The following is a 19,560-nucleotide window of genomic DNA, read 5'->3' as shown; positions in this document are numbered from 1 at the left end:
ATCATTTACATTTTGAATGCCAGTCAAAATATTTTGAACACTGTCTAAAAAATACCTATTAAATTCATTAGCTATGTCTTGCTCAAGTGAAACAATTCGCTGGCCAAACTGCAACTCATCGGGAAGTATGCCTTTAATAATAATATCTTTGAAATATCTGTCTTTTTCTAATTTAATGCAGCTTACAATGCGATTTCTCTCTTTTTTGTTTGCACGCCATGTATCATCATTTAGTTCAAGTACCGCTCTTTTATACAAACAGTCTCTTTGATACATCATTTCTTTTATCACAGGGGTTATCCACTTTTTTTTTACTATCGGACAAATTTGGTTTATTATATTAGATATACTATCTACAAAGGTACCAGCCAATATGTTTAGATCCGTAATACTATTATTCCAGGATGTTTCAAGAAGCGATTGCTGCAGTAGGTCGCTACTGTAATTTTTCATGCATCTGTAATTTACTTCCAATAAGACGTCGTTGCTGGTATTTTCTATTTCTATTTGTATAGAACCTCTATACACCTTCGTGTGTGGACTGTATCTTGCTCTCGTACCGTTCAAACGCACTTTCCTTCGTGGTGGTCAGTTCGGTACTGGCGCGCTGGGCGGCATCCCTTCGGCTGCACCAACGGTCCGGCACGCACTTGGACCGTGATTGATGCATGATAGTCACGTGACTCTGGCGTGTTCACACGTAGCGGGGTTTCACATATAGCAACGAAAACTAATAGGTTCTTAACACTATTGACAGTATGTTATTGTCGCTCGTTCTTGGCGTTAGATGTATTTTATGTTGCAGATATTTATCATTGGTTATTATATAATCTATCAGAGTTTCACTTTTGTCTGTAATTCGTGTGGGTGACTTAACAGTTTGGTAGTATCCATTTCTGCGTACAATACTCAATAACTTTCCACCATAAAACGTATTTTTTAATCTCCCATGATAATGTTTGTTCCCGTAAAATCGCTCAGTTCATCCAAATCATTTGAAAAGTGGTCCAAAAATTTAGCATTTTCCAACTGTAGAGGATGATATAGAACACTACATAGATATTTTGACTCAAATAGCACCACCTCCACAGACACAGTATGGAGGGTCGGCAAGTATTTAAAAAAAATAAAAACTTTCTCGGTAATTAGATTATTAGGGTAAGGAATTCTAAGAAGGTAAAAGACTATTATAAAAGTCGGCCTACATTCCTTACTTTGTTGCCTGATGTGCCCCTTTTTCTCTCGGCATATAGAGTGAGAAATTGGTTATACAATACATACTTTGTATGGAGATCTAACAGTACAATAAATTTTGTTCGTAATACAGAGTTTTACGTTATACAGGGTTTCGCTGTAGGGAGTTTTCACTGTATTTCTAGAATTTCAAGTACAACTGCCAGCTGCTAATGTAATGTGTACAGTAAACCCGTTGAAGGCGCCACTTTGGCAATCTGCGGGTGACAATAACACGTCATTTTCGCAGCGTGAGCTACGGCTTTTTCTGTTCTACGGTTGGCAACCCTGCTCCGCGCTGTGTTCTCAGTGTGCCGTGGACTGTTATCGCAGAAAACGCTCTTAATCGCGGAAGCTTATGAAACGCGCAAGCTTCACACATCTGGCGACGCAAGCAAAAATTCTCATGGATCGTAAACGCGCAATAAGATATTACTCAGCCGATCCCGACGACGTTAAACAAAATAAACTTTCGGTTTTTATAAAAGACCGGTGTTTATTGTTGTCCCAAAATGCGTATCTTGATAATTCGGACTCAGTATTTTCCGACACGAATGACAATTTTCGGCCTTAATAGCAAATTAACGTTTTATCCGTTAAATTAGTTAAGTTAATGACGACTCGTAAGCTTAAAATTTAAGTTATTTTATTCACATCTGGGATGGATTCTTACTGTGCCCCCTGGTGGCCACTTCAGAAAGCCCGATCATAATTTTTCAGCCTTTTTTTTTGAAATTATTAGAAACCTTCAGCGTTTTCGAGAAATTAAAAAAAAAACACACAAATTTATCCCCGTACACAGTACAAAGAAATCTGGATAACAGTAAATAAAGATATTCATAAAAAACCAATTAGAATTTGCTGGCAGTTAAAGAGCCGAGAAAAGGGTATATTTGGTTAGTTTTGGTTAGTTAATTAACGTCTTATGCGGTAAATTAGGGATAATTAGTTAAGTTAATGAAATTTAATTTATTTTATTCACATCTGGGATGGATTCACACTGTGCCCCCTGGTGGCCACTTTAGAAACCCCGATCATAATTTTCCGGCCTTTTTTTTTAATTATTAGAAAATTCTAAAAAAGCTTCGTTTTCGGGAAAAAAGATATTGAAAAATAAGACAATTTATCCCCGTACACAGTACACAGAAATCTGGATAACAGTAAACAAAGATATTAATAAAAAACCAATTACAATTTGCTGGCAGTTAAAGAGCCGAGAACAGGGTATATTTGGCAAGTGCATTTAAGGTTGGTCCAAAAAATTTTTGGTGTACTTTGAGGAGATTCAACTGAGATGGCTTTTACTTGATGTAAATCAATTTAACAAAATAAATAAATAAATAATAATAATGACAGAGGAAGCCATATTACAACAAACAAGAAAGGGCGAGGATGAGCACCAAAAGGAAGAAGAAGATGACCACCACCAACCATTCAACAAGCCCTATATTCAGTTAAGCTGCTAGAGAAATTGTTTATGCATCACGGGGAAGATGCCCCTCTCGAAGAAATGGTGAAAATACAAGCCAAAGTACGAGATGCTTATTGGCATAGCAAAAAAATTCAAAAGAAAATGACCGATCATTTGAAACATTAAATGTAGTCCTTAAATATTTATACAAAATGTTCCTAAGTAGATGTTAAAATATGTATATTGTTTGTATACATATATACATACATTGCGGTCCCTTCAATATCGCTACGACTGTAAGTGGTAAGAGGGTCCGGTAACTTCCTTTTTCGGCCACCCTTCGTTCGCATCCCACTTCGCGCGCCGACCAAATGGTCCAGATATTGATCGAAGGGTTCTCCATTCACTCCGCGATTCCCGCTCTCTCCCGTAGTCCGTAGTAAAACGCGTACGGTGTCGCGATAAAGACACGGCCGCCATCATGGCGGACAACGACGGTGCCTTGAAACCCAAGATGACCCTCGTGAACGGCATCACTGTGATCGTGGGCAGCATCATAGGGTCCGGCATCTTCGTTTCGCCCTCGGGAGTGTTGGAGCACACCGGGAGCGTCAACGCGTCATTGTTGGTGTGGGTCATGTCCGGACTGTTTTCGATGGTAAGGAGATGGTCGAAAGGGCGCGTGACTCGTCGAAGATTAAAAATTATGAATCCACGACTGCCAAAATTATATTCCTTAGTTCAATTACATAAGCAAGATAGACTAGCCGTGTCTTAAAGTTCCACACAGGTTTTAAAGCAAAATTTGTAATAAAATATTCTTTTGAATTAATCTATAAAATTAAAGATAACAAAATCACTTTTAACGCAACACTATTGCCTTTTGATGTACAAACTTATTTCCAAATATTCCACCTAGGGATGTGATAGATTTATCTTAGAAAATATTTTATTTATAAAGAAAAATTGGCATCTATTGCACCATCAAAGCAGAGGTCGTAACTACGTGGTTATTACACGCTGCCGCTTAGAGAGGTGTCAGACTGGTTCAAATTATTGGTCCGTTAAGTTTCCTTCATTCGTGTTTTACCATTTGAAATGTATAAACAAACAGACGATTCAATTTCAATTATTGTGTACCGGGTGCATTTTAAGTACGAGGGCAGCGCCAAAAATTCCCGGCCTGAATATGAAAGAAACAAAATAGAGTAACAATTTTTTATTATTTTTCAATATAATTCCCCTTAACTTCAATACACTTATTACATCTCTTTATTAACAACACAATCCCTTTAAAATAATATAAACGACAGTGGTATTAGTGGTATACACCATCCAGCCTTTCTTTAATAATTTAAGGTGCTAACCCTGTCAAAAAGTTTATAACTGTTCTATACACGGACACGTCTTGTTTAAAATGCTGTCAATAAAAAACTGTTTGACGCGAAATTTCAATTTTTTTTTCGCAGCCTACTAAGATATACATTTAAAACAAGACAAAGTTTTATCGTGATAATGGAGCTGCGTCGATGTCAGGCCGGGAAATGTTGACGCTAACCTCGTATATGTAATTTTATTCCTTTTTGTTTGACGTATGTAAGTCATTTGTAACATTAATAAAGTATTCGCATTCGTATCCGTATCGTCTGCAGCACATCGTTGAATCGTTGAATTTTTGTGATAAACTCTTTCAGATCGGCGCGTATTGCTACGCGGAGCTGGGCACGATGATCAGGAAAAGTGGCGCGGACTACGCCTACATAATGGACACCTTCGGACCCTTCGTGGCGTTCGTGAGGCTGTGGGTGGAGTGCATGGTCGTGAGGCCTTGCTCGCAGGCCATAGTCGCATTGACGTTCAGCCAGTACGTCATGAAACCGTTTTTCGTCGACTGCGAACCGCCTGACGTGCCGGCCAGGCTACTGGCAGCGGTTTGTATATGTGAGTCCACCGGACGCAGCTCAAATCTCGGCGCCACTGCCTATTAAAATTCGAAAAATAAACGTATAACGTAAATAAATGTATAACGCTAAAAATCGACACGTGATAATTTTCAATAATTACGGGGGCCGCCTTTTATATTTCGGGATTTGTAATAATAAGATTTGTAGAAATATGACTTTATAGGTACAAAAAGAAGTCATCATCTCATGGTAGGTCCTGACGATCCTGCAAAATCTGGAACATTCACGGATTTTGGACGACAAAATAAAAATAAAAATTCCTTACAAAAAAACGGAGATTTTCACGACTATAATATACGTAACAAAGACCGTTTCTCCATTAAAAAAAATAGACTAGAATTTTCAAAAAAACAATTTACGAACACCGGCATTTGAGTCTACGGTAGACTGTCCCCAGAAGTAAAGAGTTTCCTCCTAGAGAACTGTTTTTATAATTTAAACCAATATATTTGTCATCACTCTCTTGTTGTGCTTTGTCATATATTTCTATTATATAAATTTTTAATGAAATTTTCTGCCTCATTTAAATGATCTGCTTGCCGAAGCCATAATGCACTGATTGTATTCTAAATATATGGGATAATAAAGATATTATTATTATTATGCATTATTGTTGAGTTAGTCCACGTTTAAAGTTGTAAAAGATTATTCCAGTTCCATTTTTAAGCGTCACATTTTTTTTTAATTTATCACAAAAAACACGAACAACACTCTTTCGCCAAAACCTAACCAGGAACCCTAACCTCAAAATGTCAAACTTCCCATTGAAAACGTTAGTCGCCAGATGGCAGTACTAGGTTAAGAAAATCCCGAAATATAAAAATCAGCCCTCGTATATATTGTTTGAGGGCGACGGAGCTAAATAACGGCAAAATTCCCATATTGGTGACTGCTAAAGACCTGAGTCGCGGTTAAGATTGTTAGGTTCCATATAAATTTCTATAGACTCTCGGATTTTTAGTTGGTAGAAGAATTGTATTAGTCTTAATGCTCTTTTATGTTCTTTAAGTGTAGTTGCCACATCTCAAATGGAATTTTGTCTTTGACGGATCGAAGATGTTGAGAGATTTTTGGACGGTAAATCTGGTTTTGACGTTATACTTCTTTAGAATTTTTGGTAGGTGGTCAGTGATATTTTGAATGTAAGGAAGGACCACAGTGGCAAGTATGAGGGTGTGAGTACGATGTTTTACCAATTTAACACGCTGATTCGCACTAAATTTTTCATTTTCATGAATCTTTAACCTTAACCTTCGCAAACGAATTTGAAAAAATTGGTAGCACCGTAGAAAACTTTTGTAAATACGTTAGACTATAAATTAGTAAAGCAAAGAGTAAATAAAGTAGTAGATTAAAATACTTTAAAATTGTTAACATAAATTAATCAATAATGTTCTTGACTATGTAATTTACGAATGCTAAAATTTCTGATTGTAAAATTTTCAAAAATGAAATATATTGTTTTTTTTGTATTTGTAATACCAGTTTTGATATTTTAATGAATTTTCGCAAACATGTACTATATATCAGGAGGCATTATTTAGGGTACCACAATTTTTAAAAAAAATAAAAATCATTTGTACAATCCGCAGTCATTTCTAAACAAACTTAATTTCTGGATTTTTTCAATAAGATGTACGGTTTTCGCTAAAAAAAATAAAAACCTCTAACTATATCATTAATACTACGATATGCAGGGAAATTTGTTTTTATTTTTAAGGGAACACCATGCGACGGACTAAACAAAAATTAAGAGATCAAATCTTGTCAAAATGCATCCAAATGTCAATATATTTTTTAAGGAAATCAGTGGCGTGACCACTCACTGTATATGAGAAAATAATATTGGCATTGGTAAAATCAAAAAATTTTTTGTGAAAAACAAAATATTTACTCTTATCTTAAACAAAATATCTAGTGTCCTTCAGAAGGACTGTTATGTTTAATTTTGCAGTTTTAATGAAATGATATAACGTCCTAACAACAAGATAAATAATAAACGATCTTTATTTAAAAAAAAACCCTGATATTAATAAATTTTTAACAAATTTTTCTAGTATTAAGTTCAAGATTTTAATCAACAGATTTTAAAACTGCTTCTTCAATTTCTGGAGCTCTTAGGGTCCGCTGGACCCCTTTTAAATGAATATTTGCCTTGAAAGTATATGATTAGTTGGCCTATCTATACGTAAAATACATATCTCTGCCCGCTCCACATTAGTAAAGTAGACCATTCTTTTCTACAATAGAATTAATAATTCTTACAGACACGGCCCACTACGATGATAAGAAATAATTATATAAAGATTTCAGAAATACACTTCAGAGTATTTTGATGAAACAGATGGACAGTTATTTAAATAAGAAATTATAATCCGGTATAAAAAATAAAATTTCTTTAGAAGTGATTGGAGATTGCAAGGATATTTTTTTAACGAGAAATCAGTGGCGTACCATCAATGTATGCTAAATATATAATAGATATTAAAAAAATACACTTTAGTTTTGAAAATTTTATCGCCCTTATCTCCATAGTTAAGACGTTTAGTACATATATTCATAAAAATATGGTTTATAACTTCGAAAATTTATATTTTTCGATCAAAATATACAAAATAAATTTTATAAAATTATACAAAAATTTAAATGTTGCTTATTCATTTTATTTTATTTGCTATTTAGGTGTAATTTTTATCAAATTTGATTTTTTTTTTATATTTTTATAATTATGTAATTTTTTTATCGTGCTGTGGTCAATAAACAATGAGTATTGAGTATAAAATAGAAAAACTAACGTATATCCCTTTTTGCTGATAAACTCCGCTGGCAGTTTTTAAATTGCAATAAATTGCCTTATGAACTGACAAAGATGGACCTGGTGCGAATTTTTTCAGGCGTTTTGACGTTTATCAATTGCTACGACGTCAAATGGGCCACTGCTGTACAAGATGTCTTCACGTATGGCAAGCTGACAGCTTTATTCATTATCATCGGCGCAGGATGCTATCAACTCTTCCTGGGTAAGAAATTTGGTAAAGAAGCATAATAAACATGTAGAAAGTGTGCTTTCGTAATAGTAATATTTAAATGTTCCCCGTATTTTCGTTTTCGAGACGAAAATGAAAACATTATTTTAAACAAGGAAATTAGGATTTGAGCATTTGTTTTGAACCACCCGGTATATAAATAAATTTAAAATTGGAAAAACAGAAATTCGTATTTCATTATACAGTCGAAAATCTATTGGGTTGTTCGGAAAGTCATTTCGTTTTTTTTTGGGGAGAATGAAAGACAGTTTTCGTATAATGAATAAATATTTTATTAAATTATATATTGGCCATTCTGGTCCAACACCTTTTGCCATCTTTCTGGCAGTAACATAATTTCCCTCTCATAAAAGTTTTGGTCCTTGCTGGCAAAAAACTGGTTCAGGTGGTTTTTGACATCTTCATTTGAGGTAAAGGTTTTGCCATCCAAAAAATTTTGCAGGGACCGGAACAAATAGTAGTCGGAAGGCGCCAGATCTGGAGAATATGGTGGATGTTGCAGTACGTCCCATTCAAGCTGTAAAAGTTTTTGGCGAGTGACCAAACTTGTGTGAGGTCTCGCATTATCCTGGTGGAACACTACACCCTTCCTGTTGATTAATCCGGGCCTCTTCTCTTTAAGTGAATCATTCAATTTGTCCAGTTGATGACAATAGACTTCTGAATTAATCGTTGTATTGTCCCGCAAAAGCTCAAAAAAAACGATTCCTTCGACATCCCACCAAACGGAGAGCATCACCTTTTTTTGGTGAATGTTGGCTTTTGACACGCTTTGAGCCGGTTCATCTTTTCCGCTCCATGACCTCTTGCGTTTAACATTGTTGTATACAACCCATTCTTCGTCCCAGTAATAATCCGCTTCAAAAATGGATCATTTTCTTGACGTTTGAGGAGCGAATCACACACGTCAACGCGACGACACAAATTTCGCTCCGTAAGGACATGGGGCACCCACACATCGAGCTTCGAGGTTAAGCCCATGCCTTTCAAAAGGCCATAAACAGTCGAATTCGACAAATTTAATCTCTCACCGATCTCTCGTGTGGTTATTCGCCGATTTGCATCAACTAATGCCTTTATCGCATCTTTGTCAGCTTCGACCGGCCTTCCAGACCGTGGTGCATCTTCGACATCAAAATTGCCGGATCGAAATTTTGCAAACCAGTTCTGGCACCGGCGTACTGTTAACACGCCTTCTCCATACACATCCGTCAATTTTTTTCTCGCTTGGACAGCATTTTTACCTTTTCTGTAGTAAAAAAGTAAAATATGACGAAAATGCTGCTTATTGCTCTCCATCTTTAAAAGGGCACCAACCAAAAACTACTGCGTAGAATTAATAGAACTTTTTCACACACAAGCCTTGCAATATCAGCTCTCAAGACATATAATGGTTATGCGGCTTAAGTGTGAAGTCGGTTTCGAAAAAACGTAATTAAGTCCTCTGACGGGAAAAAACGAAATGACTTTCCGAACAACCTTATATAAAGCGAAATTGAAGGGACTGCTTTTTTTTTCGGTATAGGGACTTGAAAAATAACAATATGCAAATGTGTTCTGTAATATTTAATTATTTTATATGCATATTTTAACATCTACTTAGAAACATTTGTGTAAATATTTAAATACTACATTTAATGTTTCAAATAATCGGTCATTTTCTTTTGAATTTTTTTAGCATGCCAATTTCTCTAGCAGCTTAACTAAATATAGGGTTTGTTGAATGTTTGGCGGTGGTCCCAGATCAACTTCTTCATCTTCTTCTTCCTGTTGGTGCTCTTCCTTACCCTTTCTTGCTTGTTCGAATATGGCTTCCTCTGTCAAGTCTGCTGTTGTAGGCAAATCCTGATCTATCACCATAAAATCTTGCAACTCCTCACTTGTAATTGTTGTTTGAAACTGCTCTATCCACTCGCTTAGTGGCTGATCATACTGCCAGCTACTAACAGCGTTCTACGTTGTTTAGAAAGTTTTTCACCCACATATCTTTCGCTTCGAAATTTAAGAGTTTTATCTGGCGTCATTTTGTAAAAAATACCAGTTTGGTCAGCATTACAAATGTCGTCAGTAGCCCTAGTAGTACAACAAATATTGTTCGTAATACAGAGTTCCGCTATATGGAGTTTTCGCTGTATATGAAATCATCCGTAATTAAATCTATAATCTGCAAGCGGTAGTTGCATATTAACAAGAAAAAGAAAATGTTTTGATTGAAATTAATACAAAAATTTCTCCGTTTTCAGGCAGGACCGAGCATTTTTCTTTCGCCAACACCAAATACGAAATTACGTCACTGTCGCTCTCTTTCTATTCGGGACTGTTTGCGTACAACGGCTGGTAAGTTTTGAAAATTTTCCCCGATTTCCAAAACTGCCAGAAAGGTTAAAAAAATACCGAACTTCCTATTATTTAAAATATTATATTCTCGACTAACTAAAAAAACAGTTGCGAAGGTTGGGCGAGACTTTTCGAGCTTTACAGCGGTTTTATTTAATACGCTTTTGCTGACGCGCTGACGTTGCAGGAATTATCTCAACTTCGTCATCGAAGAACTGCAGGATCCCGTCAGGTTAGTGTCTCACGCCATTACAATATATAGACGGTATGACGTAATAACGCTTTTGTTCCATGGCCACCTTATCGCGGTATCCTTTTTAATTGGGAAGAATTATTCAGACCTGATTATATTCGAAAGCTGAAAGTTGATTTAGTTTGTGCCCCGGTTTAATGAAATTTCCGAAATATGTTAAATTACTGTGTTTACCATGACCATGACCAATACAACACAAAAATATTTTTTGTTTTTCAATTTTCTACTGGTAACTTATCAACTAACTCCCCCCTGTTAAATTCATCACTTAAATTAGATAAAGTAAATATTTTCGTTTCCAAAAAAAATCAGTAAAGTGGAAAAAACTTTAAATTTTTTTTTTAACCTTAGATAATAGATATATAGAGACACAAATATTCATTTAGATGTCAGCACTAGAAAAAAAAATGTTCCTTAGGAGACTAACCCAAATATATTTTAGTTTTTCTATTAATGTTCTTTTATTTGTAGTAGAAGGAAATTATTTTTATTTAAATAATAATTAATGACAGTAAGCAAAAAAAAAAAAAACGTTATTTCACCATGAAAGAAACGATTCACTTGAAAAAATAAAAAAAGCAAACTACGTCACTGGATTCTACGAAAAAAATCGTATAACAACGTTTTTTGAATTCTTAAAAAACAACGGAGATACGGGGTGGTCCCGAAATCGATGGTTTTTTGGATATCACCCTGTGTCGCAAAAACCAAGATGGCCGTGATAATTTTGTAGACGGCATCTTCAATTTCGCAGAAAAGTAGCATGGTGTGGCGCAAACCTGAACTTTCCTGCTGGCGTATTATTTTTAGCATATAAAACAATTCCCCTACAAGCCATGCGTTGAAAGGTTGGACCAAATAAAAATTAAGTGACTGAGAATCGATATGGGACCCACCAAACGAACTCGGAACTCATGGTGTGGTGTCTTGGTGACCAACGTATCTGTAGACGATGAGAGTCGGAAGGAATTGTTGCCTCGTTAATTTCTTCCTTCCCTAGAAACTTGCCCTTGGCGATCGCGATATCCTGCACCTTGGTGACGGTCGTCTACGTGCTCACCAACGTCGCGTTTTACACCACGCTGGCCCCGTGGGAGATTTTGGAATCGAAGGCAGTCGCCGTGACCTTCGCCAACAGACTGTTCGGCCCTTTCGCCATCTTCATCCCGATATTCGTGGCCCTTTCCACTTTTGGCGCAGTCAACGGGATCCTGCTCACGTCCTCGAGGTATTTAGATAAAAACCTTTTCGGATTTGCGTGAAAAACACGACCTCAACAAAACGTCAGTTTCAAGTTACAAGAAGGGACAACATTTCCAATGGTAATATTCTTGTGTTGGTGGGCCATTTATTATGGGACACCACCTTATCTCAGAAACTAGAGGGAATGAAGCCAAAAGTTAAATACAAAAGTTAATTAGGGTATTACAAAAATTCAATTTATTTTAATTTTGTATATACAGGGTGTTTCATTTTTCGTGGGCGAGAATCAACTTTCTTATTTTAAATGGCACACCTGGTATACTACTTCGTTTTGACATTTTTTATTTTTTATAAGAAAAATGACGTTTGCAATTTATTCATTCGGAAGCATTTATTGTATTACTTGAGTAAGTTTTGTTGTAGAAAAAGGACTCGAATAACGGATTTCATAAGAAATTTCTGTACATAATAATACAGGGTACGCGAAAAATAAGATTAAAAATGATGCATGGATGACATCGCAAATTTTTCAAGAGGAGTTACGAAAATGGGATGCAGAATTAAAGGAGAGGAACATATTACTTCTCAAAATTTTATGGTGATATATCAAGATTTTCCTACAAGAGCAGACTTGACAGAGGAAGCCATAATACAACAAACAAGAAAGGGTGAGGAAGAGCACCAAGATGAAGAAGAAGATGAAGGAGTTGATCTGGGACCACCACCAACCATTCAACAAGCCCTATATTCAGTTAAGCTGCTAGAGAAATTTTATATGCATCATGGGGAAGATGCCCCTCTCGAAGAGATGGTGAAAATACGAGCCAAAGTACGAAAAAAGTAGATGTTAAAATATGCATATAAAATAATTAAATATTATATACGTTGTAAATGTAATATATGTTTGTAATACCCCCATTAACTTTTGCATTTAACTTTTGGCTTCATCTCTTATAGTTTCTGAGATAAGGTAGTCACCCAAGATAAACGGCCCACCGTATACATTTAATGAATTTAATTAAAAATGTAATTAACAATAGCAAGCAGAGAAATCGCACTTAATTGAAAAACCACAGATGGTATACGTTGGTAAACTTCAAACGTCACGAGTGCCCTCCCTGATACTCGAATTTATTATTCATTTTCTTCATAAAGAAAAAGCTATAGCTTTGGACATCAGCAGTACCGATTTATCAATTGTTTTTTAACATTACAACACAGCATCTCCTAAAGCTAAACCCCAATAAATCTTCGGTAACACTTTTTGGAAATGATAGTCACTTAATGAAGCTTGGAGAGGAGGGGAGATCACATCTCCCCGTACCTTGCTGGCTCAAAAACAAAGTTTATCTTTATAGAAAAATTACTTTAAAAGTAACAATACACAATTTTAATCTATGCGGAAGACATCGACTAAAATTTATACAAAACTTCTGGATTCCCCTTGCGTCGGTTTTTGCTGAGTCGATCATCCTGTCGACTTCTTCAGAGCTTGACTGAAACTGGCTCGCATTTTATTCTGTACCTGCTTATATATTGTTTGAGGGGGGCGGACCTAAAAGGGGGCGTGTCTCAGATGGCTGATTCCTATATTAACTAGGTTTTCCTGGAAAGGGTTTTAATAAGGAAGGTAGATGTTTTGCTAGAGAACATGTTGGAGAACCAACGGTACTGGCATCAGGGGCGAGGCTTATCGTTGACCATTATTTCAATCATTTTTAATCGGTTCAATTGACGATACGTAACTTTGCAGAAGCTAAACAGTTGCACAGACATGTCAATTTGGGACAACTAACCAAAGAATTTTGCTCAGATTTTGATATTTGTTCTTGTTCGAATTAGTTTTTCATTTATAATTTTTTTTTTAAACCCAGTCTCGTCTTGATATTGGATGAAAACAAACTAATAGAGTGCGTTCTAGATTGTTCTACGCAGGCGCCTGTAACGGTCAGATGCCGGAACTTCTGACGATGATCCAGTCGAATCGATCTACCCCCACCCCATCCGTATTGATTATGGTGAGTAAGCGGTGAAACTCGATGTAGCTTATGGCAAAGCAGACCCCACAAGCATTTAGTATTAGCTTCGTTCCAACTTCAAATTACAAGTTTGAATTTGGGACTTCTGACCACCGACCGTTAAATTAGCACAATTACATCCAATTACATCATAAGATGGATAACTGTAGTTCAATTTTTTTGAATATCAAGGAGAACCGGATCATATACTCAAAAGCAAAACAAAAGGATAGGTCTCTTGTCAAATGAAACTGTTCAAAATCTAAATGTTACAATTACCAAAAAAAAAAGAAACAATGTTATGTAAGGGAGAAAGAATTTTATGGAGACAGGACCCTGTTCAAATTGTATGCAAAAAGTTTTCTATTTTTAGATTCATAATAATTTACACTTATTTTTTATTTATATGTTTTGTTAAGTTCGAGAAATTTTATTTGTTATCCAGGTTTCTACGACCCCCTTAATATAGTTTTTATTTTTTGGATTTATATTTATGAAAATACACATTTTGAAAAATCTTTGTGTGGATATTTTATTTCTCGAAATAAAATTATTGTTTTCTGGTCACTTGAATATACCACATATAAATAGTAATGAAGAATTTTAAAGGAAATTATTTATTATTATCTTACGTTTTATAAACAAATAACAAATAAACAATAAATAAAATACAGTACCAACAATTCTTCTTTACTTAAGGTGGTAAAACTGTAGAGATTTCAATCAAAACAAATTCTAACAACTTAAGATTTTGCCTATTTTTTAATGAGTTGGTGGGACTCAATTTGGCTAACCGTTATCATTCTTAAGTAAATTTAAGGACAAACTTATGCATTGACATAAAAAACATATTTTTTATTTTGTGTTTCATTTAGAAACTCTTTTCTCTTGCATTTTTTTCATCATATTTACCATGGCTTAACATTTAAAAGAAGTAGTTTGCACTACTCAAAAAATAAAATAAAAAAGGGTTTGATTGTAAAAACAATAGGAATAAAAAAGTAACTGTGTAAAATCTTCTATGAATGAATAGAAACAAAAGAAGTGTAAACATCTTATTTGTTATAACGTCAATTACAAAAAAACCAACCAAACACATCCATTTATATATTATATATTTGTTTTGGATATGCTACACTCGCATAAATTACACAATTGTCAAGTTAGGAAAGAAAAATAAATAACTATTTTTAAATATTTTATATTCATTGATCAATCTAATTCAAATGGCTATATAATATACAGCAATATATTATAAAAATCATTATAATTGCAGCAGTTAGTCTGGTAGGTATACCTTTATGGTATATATATTAACTACATAGTTTAGTAATTTTAATTTGATACCTTAAAACATATAAACAATAAATGACTAAAACCATATTATAACAATTAAAAAACTTGGCCTCTGAGTGTAACATTGCGGATCTTTTAACTGAAAATATAATTTAATTTTAATTATCAACAATTTATTCTTTTCGTGTCATTCCGTAAGTTTTGACATTCAAGACACACCGTATAAGTTAATGTTACATCGCAGGCGGCGCTGTCCATGGTCTACCTCGTGGTGTCGGATATCGACGTGCTGATCAATTACGTCGGATTCGTCACGTGGGTAAGTGCGTTACCTAGATACCACATACCAAAGACAACCGATACTTATCATATTAGTAAATTTCTTTTTCTTAAAAAACTAGGTGTATACCTATATAGGTAATATTTTCTTATAATAAAATAATATATAAATTTAGTTGTTTTAAATTCCAAAAATTCAAGTTTATAAACTAATTGAACTGAGGCGGCTTTTACTTGATGAAAAAATGTTTTTGTGAGAATTTAAGTCTAATAATGGAGAGGTATTTCAATCTCATTTGGTTAATCTCCATGGCTTCCAATAAATTTCATTTTCTACTTTTTGTGGCTGCATGTAAAATATCAAAATTGTCGAAACAATTGTCATTCGAAAATATATAATTCCGTGAACTTTTAGTTCTTATTTATTTTATTTAATGGATTTTCATCAAGTAGAAGCCAATAAAACACCGACCTTCGATCATTTTTATATAAGTTCTGTTGCATTCAAGCCATCTTTAATTGAAACGGCTGACCAATTAGAGACGTTGCGAGGTCCTCTTTGCTTTCAGTTAAGTATAGGTGTGGCGGTCCTCTGCCTGCCTTGGCTTAGGTGGACCCATCCAGAACTAGACAGACCCATCAGGGTCCACCTGTTCTGGCCGGTCGTCTACATCTTGGCCACGATATTCGTCACAGTGGTGCCGATGATCGCCAGCCCTTACGACACTGGAATGGGTATCCTGATGATCCTAACCTCGATACCGGTTTACTACGCATGCGTCGCTTGGGTCCACAAACCCGTATGGTTCCGGAAAGGTTTGAGCGACACCACGGTATTCTTCCAGAAGATGTTGGTGGTGTCAGGAAAATCACAAAAAGCCGACCTGTAATCCGCGCACGCCCTGTGTAACATACAGAACGAGTTCGAACCGAACTGAGGCAGACCAGACGAGTTAAAGATCGGAGAGGTCGAACAAATGCGGTTGGTTTGTGGTCTGCGACTTGCCTGGTCTTCCTCGGTATGACATATCTATGCGAAACACATCTGGAACGTCTTTCTGGTATACTTCAGCGAGTTTTTGTGGAATCGATGATTTAATAATAAAACAAATGGTATTTTGTAACCTCGAAATGATCTTTGTGACAATAAAACCTTACGTAAGTTGATGTCGTACAATAAATATTTGGTTGTTGTTTCGAGTGCATTCTTCGTCTTCCTATCCAGTAATTTTTTCCCACTCACTTCCTGAAAGCTGCAGTAGGTAGGCAAATGCTAATATCACATTTTCAAGTAAATAAGTAAAAAAAAAACTATTTTGGATTTTGTATTGCCAGACTGAGAAATTATTGACATTTTCAAAAGAGAGACAGATGAAAAATGTCGACAAATTTTGAGGTTAAGAAAATATTATAAATTAAAATACAATGAAATAATTCTACAGGACGAAATTTTTGATTCTGTATATCACAGTAGTTGCTACGAAGCTGTATTACAACCCACTACGTCGTCGTCTGCAACTGAGCAACAGCCAACATTAGCTGATAGCTCAATAACTGATGATATAATAGGTCTTGATAATCTTGTAAAAGACGTAAACGTTTCTGAGACAGATGAAGTCGTAAAAAAGGTATTGGCCCTGAATTAGATCAGTCGCTGGCGGAAGGACCCTCTGTAGTACCGCGAGTACTACAGAGGGTACAAAGCTTCGGATGTGAATGAAAATTTTAGCAAAAAAATACAAAGCCCATTACATTTCAACTATTTGGAAAAACGCTTACAAAAAGCAACCTTCAACCAGGATAACACATTTGCCTTTAAATGGTTCGATGGAGATCAACTTCCATCTTTTGTTAGAGACTTAATTACCAATGTCCCTGGTAAGTTAATAAAAATTAATTCTTTATCAAATATATTCGCATCAATTTAATAATTATTTATATTTCCAATTCAATGGATGAGTTGAAGAAGAGTTAACCTATGACAAAAATGACTCCGACACCTTTCAGATTTTGTTTTAAATAAATAAAAAAAATGAAATACAGATTTGAATTGTTTTTTGTTACTTGGATTATACCCCAAGATTTCAGATGAATTCTCGTTGTCATAGCATTAACTTTTAAATTGATCTTATGTATGATTTAATAAATACCCTGTACATTTTTAAAAAAAATCATCGACATTAAAGGATTTTGGCTCAAATCTCGCGCGGCTTTTGGTTCAAGGATTTTTTCGACGGTATATCCAGTTTTTAAATTTTTTAAAATACTTCCTGACCCCCCAGCCTTCCGCTTTCAATAGGATCCATTAGAGGACCAAATCTCATACACAGAGGAAGATCGCAAAAAGAAGATGGATGCAATGCCCGAACGCGGCCATTTCTTATGGGGTTATGTGTCCCGTAGGCGGTTTAAAAAGAGAAAAATCCGAGCGCACTGGCTTTAGCCGTTCGGAAGTTATTCGCGTTTTTGTGAAGTGTCGACAGAGAACAGAGAACGGACAAACAGACAAAAATGTAAACAAAATAATTTCGACGCTGATCATTTCTGTACCAATGGGTTGCCAGGCGCGATTTCATCGATTTTTCGAAAAAGAATTGAAAATTTTTAAGAGTTGAATTGTCACTTTTTTCACGTGTAATTCGAACCGTACTATACCTCGTGGAAAAACGGTGACACTGTCGTTAGGTATGCGCCGATGCGTCACATATCGTCTATTTCCCGAAAGTCGTGACGTCGTCGGCCGCAACATCAAAATCGAGCCGATTTTTCTAATCGTAAAGAAACGAATTTAAATGTGACCGCATAAATATAGAGACCAGTCCAATTCGACGAAACGCAAGTCTATTTAAACCCCACCCCATCGCCAACCGGCGTTACTAAATATAAATTTGCGTCTGAAGTGCAGATAGCCACTTATCACAACGTTGCCAGATTTGGTAGTTTGGTTGGTTAGTTAAATAAATGGATGATACCGATCGCAATCAAATAGTGGCCACTATCAAGAATCAGACAATATCCTTTATCACTTATTACTTTCGAAAAATCGGTAACGGTAGGTCCTATGGGATCGCCATTGGTACATCTTTTGGTTTTTCCTGAATAACTTTCGAACCGTTGGAGCTACAAAATTGAAATTTGCCTCCTTTTTGCCCTCCACGAAATACATAAGCCTGTAAGGAACGGCCTCGATCCAACGCCGGCATCCATCTTTTTTTCGCGATTTTCGACTGTTTTTAGAACATTGCTATGAAACACGATAAGTGTCCGAAATTTGAAGCAATCGACTTCATATTTGGCACCTATATGCAGCTTTGCCACGTGACGGAACCTATTGAAAATGGGTTGCTGAGGGGTCGGAAATTATTTTAAAAAAAATAAAAAACAAAAAAAATCATTTTTCAAAACCTGTTTAAGAGACCGAAAAAAATCTTGAACCAGAAGACGCAGAAGATACAACTCCATAAACATTTTCTTTTGACAATTTTTCAAAAATATACAGAGTGCGCCGCAAATTCAAAAAACTGAAAAATGGGTCCCCTAATATTAAAAATTAGCTATAAATGAAAGACTGTGCGCCGGATGCCAGTCCGTTTTACATTGAGAATAGTTCGCATAAACAGCTAAAACTTTTGTGTTTAAGGCTTTTACTTGTACAGGGTGTTCAACATATAATATGTGCTATATTCAAAAATTAACAAATTTGCAGCTATCGACTTCAGATTTCGCAGAAGGGTTGAAGTCCACACCCGCATTTCACCTGTTGAAAAAGGACTAACTCAAATCTGGCAAAGTATTTTTTTTAAATGTTTGAACATTTTTTTTGTTATAGTTTGTCTTCCAGAAAAAAATTATTTTCTCGACAACTATTAACCAGATCGGCAAAACTTGTGACCCAGGAAGTGAGGGAGATTCGGAACCATAACTTTTATTTCAGACCTTTTTTCCATTAAATACAGGGTTTTTCAATTTCAGACAAAAATCTAAAAGAAACTGAAAATCGTTCTTTTCACAATCAAAATTCGTGAAAACTACGGTCAATTGGTTTAAACAGTGTTACAGGCCATATTGAGAGCTACAATTTTTGTATTTACGGTTTGCGTCTATTCGAGATATTTGAAAAAAATCCAAATGAAAACTGTTTACTCTTTTGTAATAAATCGTATACCAGGAAACGTGGGAGATCCAGGGCTGTAACCTCTATTTAGAACATTGTTTGAATTATATACAGGGTGCGTCGTTTATTGGCAAAAAAATCTAAAACCTCCTAAAAATTTCCATTTTTTTGGGTAAATCATTGAGGATAAATGAAAAACTGCTAAAGATGCGATAATTTTATTTGAACAGTATCGTAAACTGCGCCGCGAGAGAGTTTCAGGTTTCGTCAATTATGCAGGGCGCGCAAGATATTCGACAAAATGTCACTCGCTATTGTTTGTTCAAATTTTAATATTTAACAAAGAATGCCGTAACTTTGACGTTTGGCGGTGAAGACTCCTTATATTACGAACAAAATTCGTAG

The 19,560-nt window shown here is 35.4% G+C and overlaps 1 protein-coding gene across 1 annotated transcript; it reads left to right on the top strand.

Annotated features, from left to right (window-relative positions):
• Positions 1-3,093: 3,093 nt before the first annotated feature.
• LOC132703116 (Y+L amino acid transporter 2) lies at positions 3,094-16,208 on the top strand. The gene is made up of 9 exons (XM_060672190.1): positions 3,094-3,302; positions 4,339-4,585; positions 7,503-7,628; positions 9,899-9,992; positions 10,180-10,224; positions 11,246-11,473; positions 13,370-13,466; positions 15,007-15,081; positions 15,611-16,208. Exons 1-9 carry the CDS (start codon positions 3,126-3,128, stop codon positions 15,929-15,931), a joined length of 1,410 nt encoding a protein of 469 aa, XP_060528173.1. The 5' UTR covers positions 3,094-3,125; the 3' UTR covers positions 15,932-16,208.
• The last annotated feature ends 3,352 nt before the right edge of the window (positions 16,209-19,560 follow it).

The sequence above is a fragment of the Cylas formicarius genome, unplaced genomic scaffold, assembly GCF_029955315.1.
Source record: "Cylas formicarius isolate icCylForm1 unplaced genomic scaffold, icCylForm1.1 PGA_scaffold_6__28_contigs__length_40554024, whole genome shotgun sequence".
Taxonomy (NCBI): domain Eukaryota; kingdom Metazoa; phylum Arthropoda; class Insecta; order Coleoptera; family Brentidae; genus Cylas; species Cylas formicarius.
Note: the sequence above shows the minus strand (reverse complement) of the source record. Positions and strands in the feature narration are given on the sequence as shown.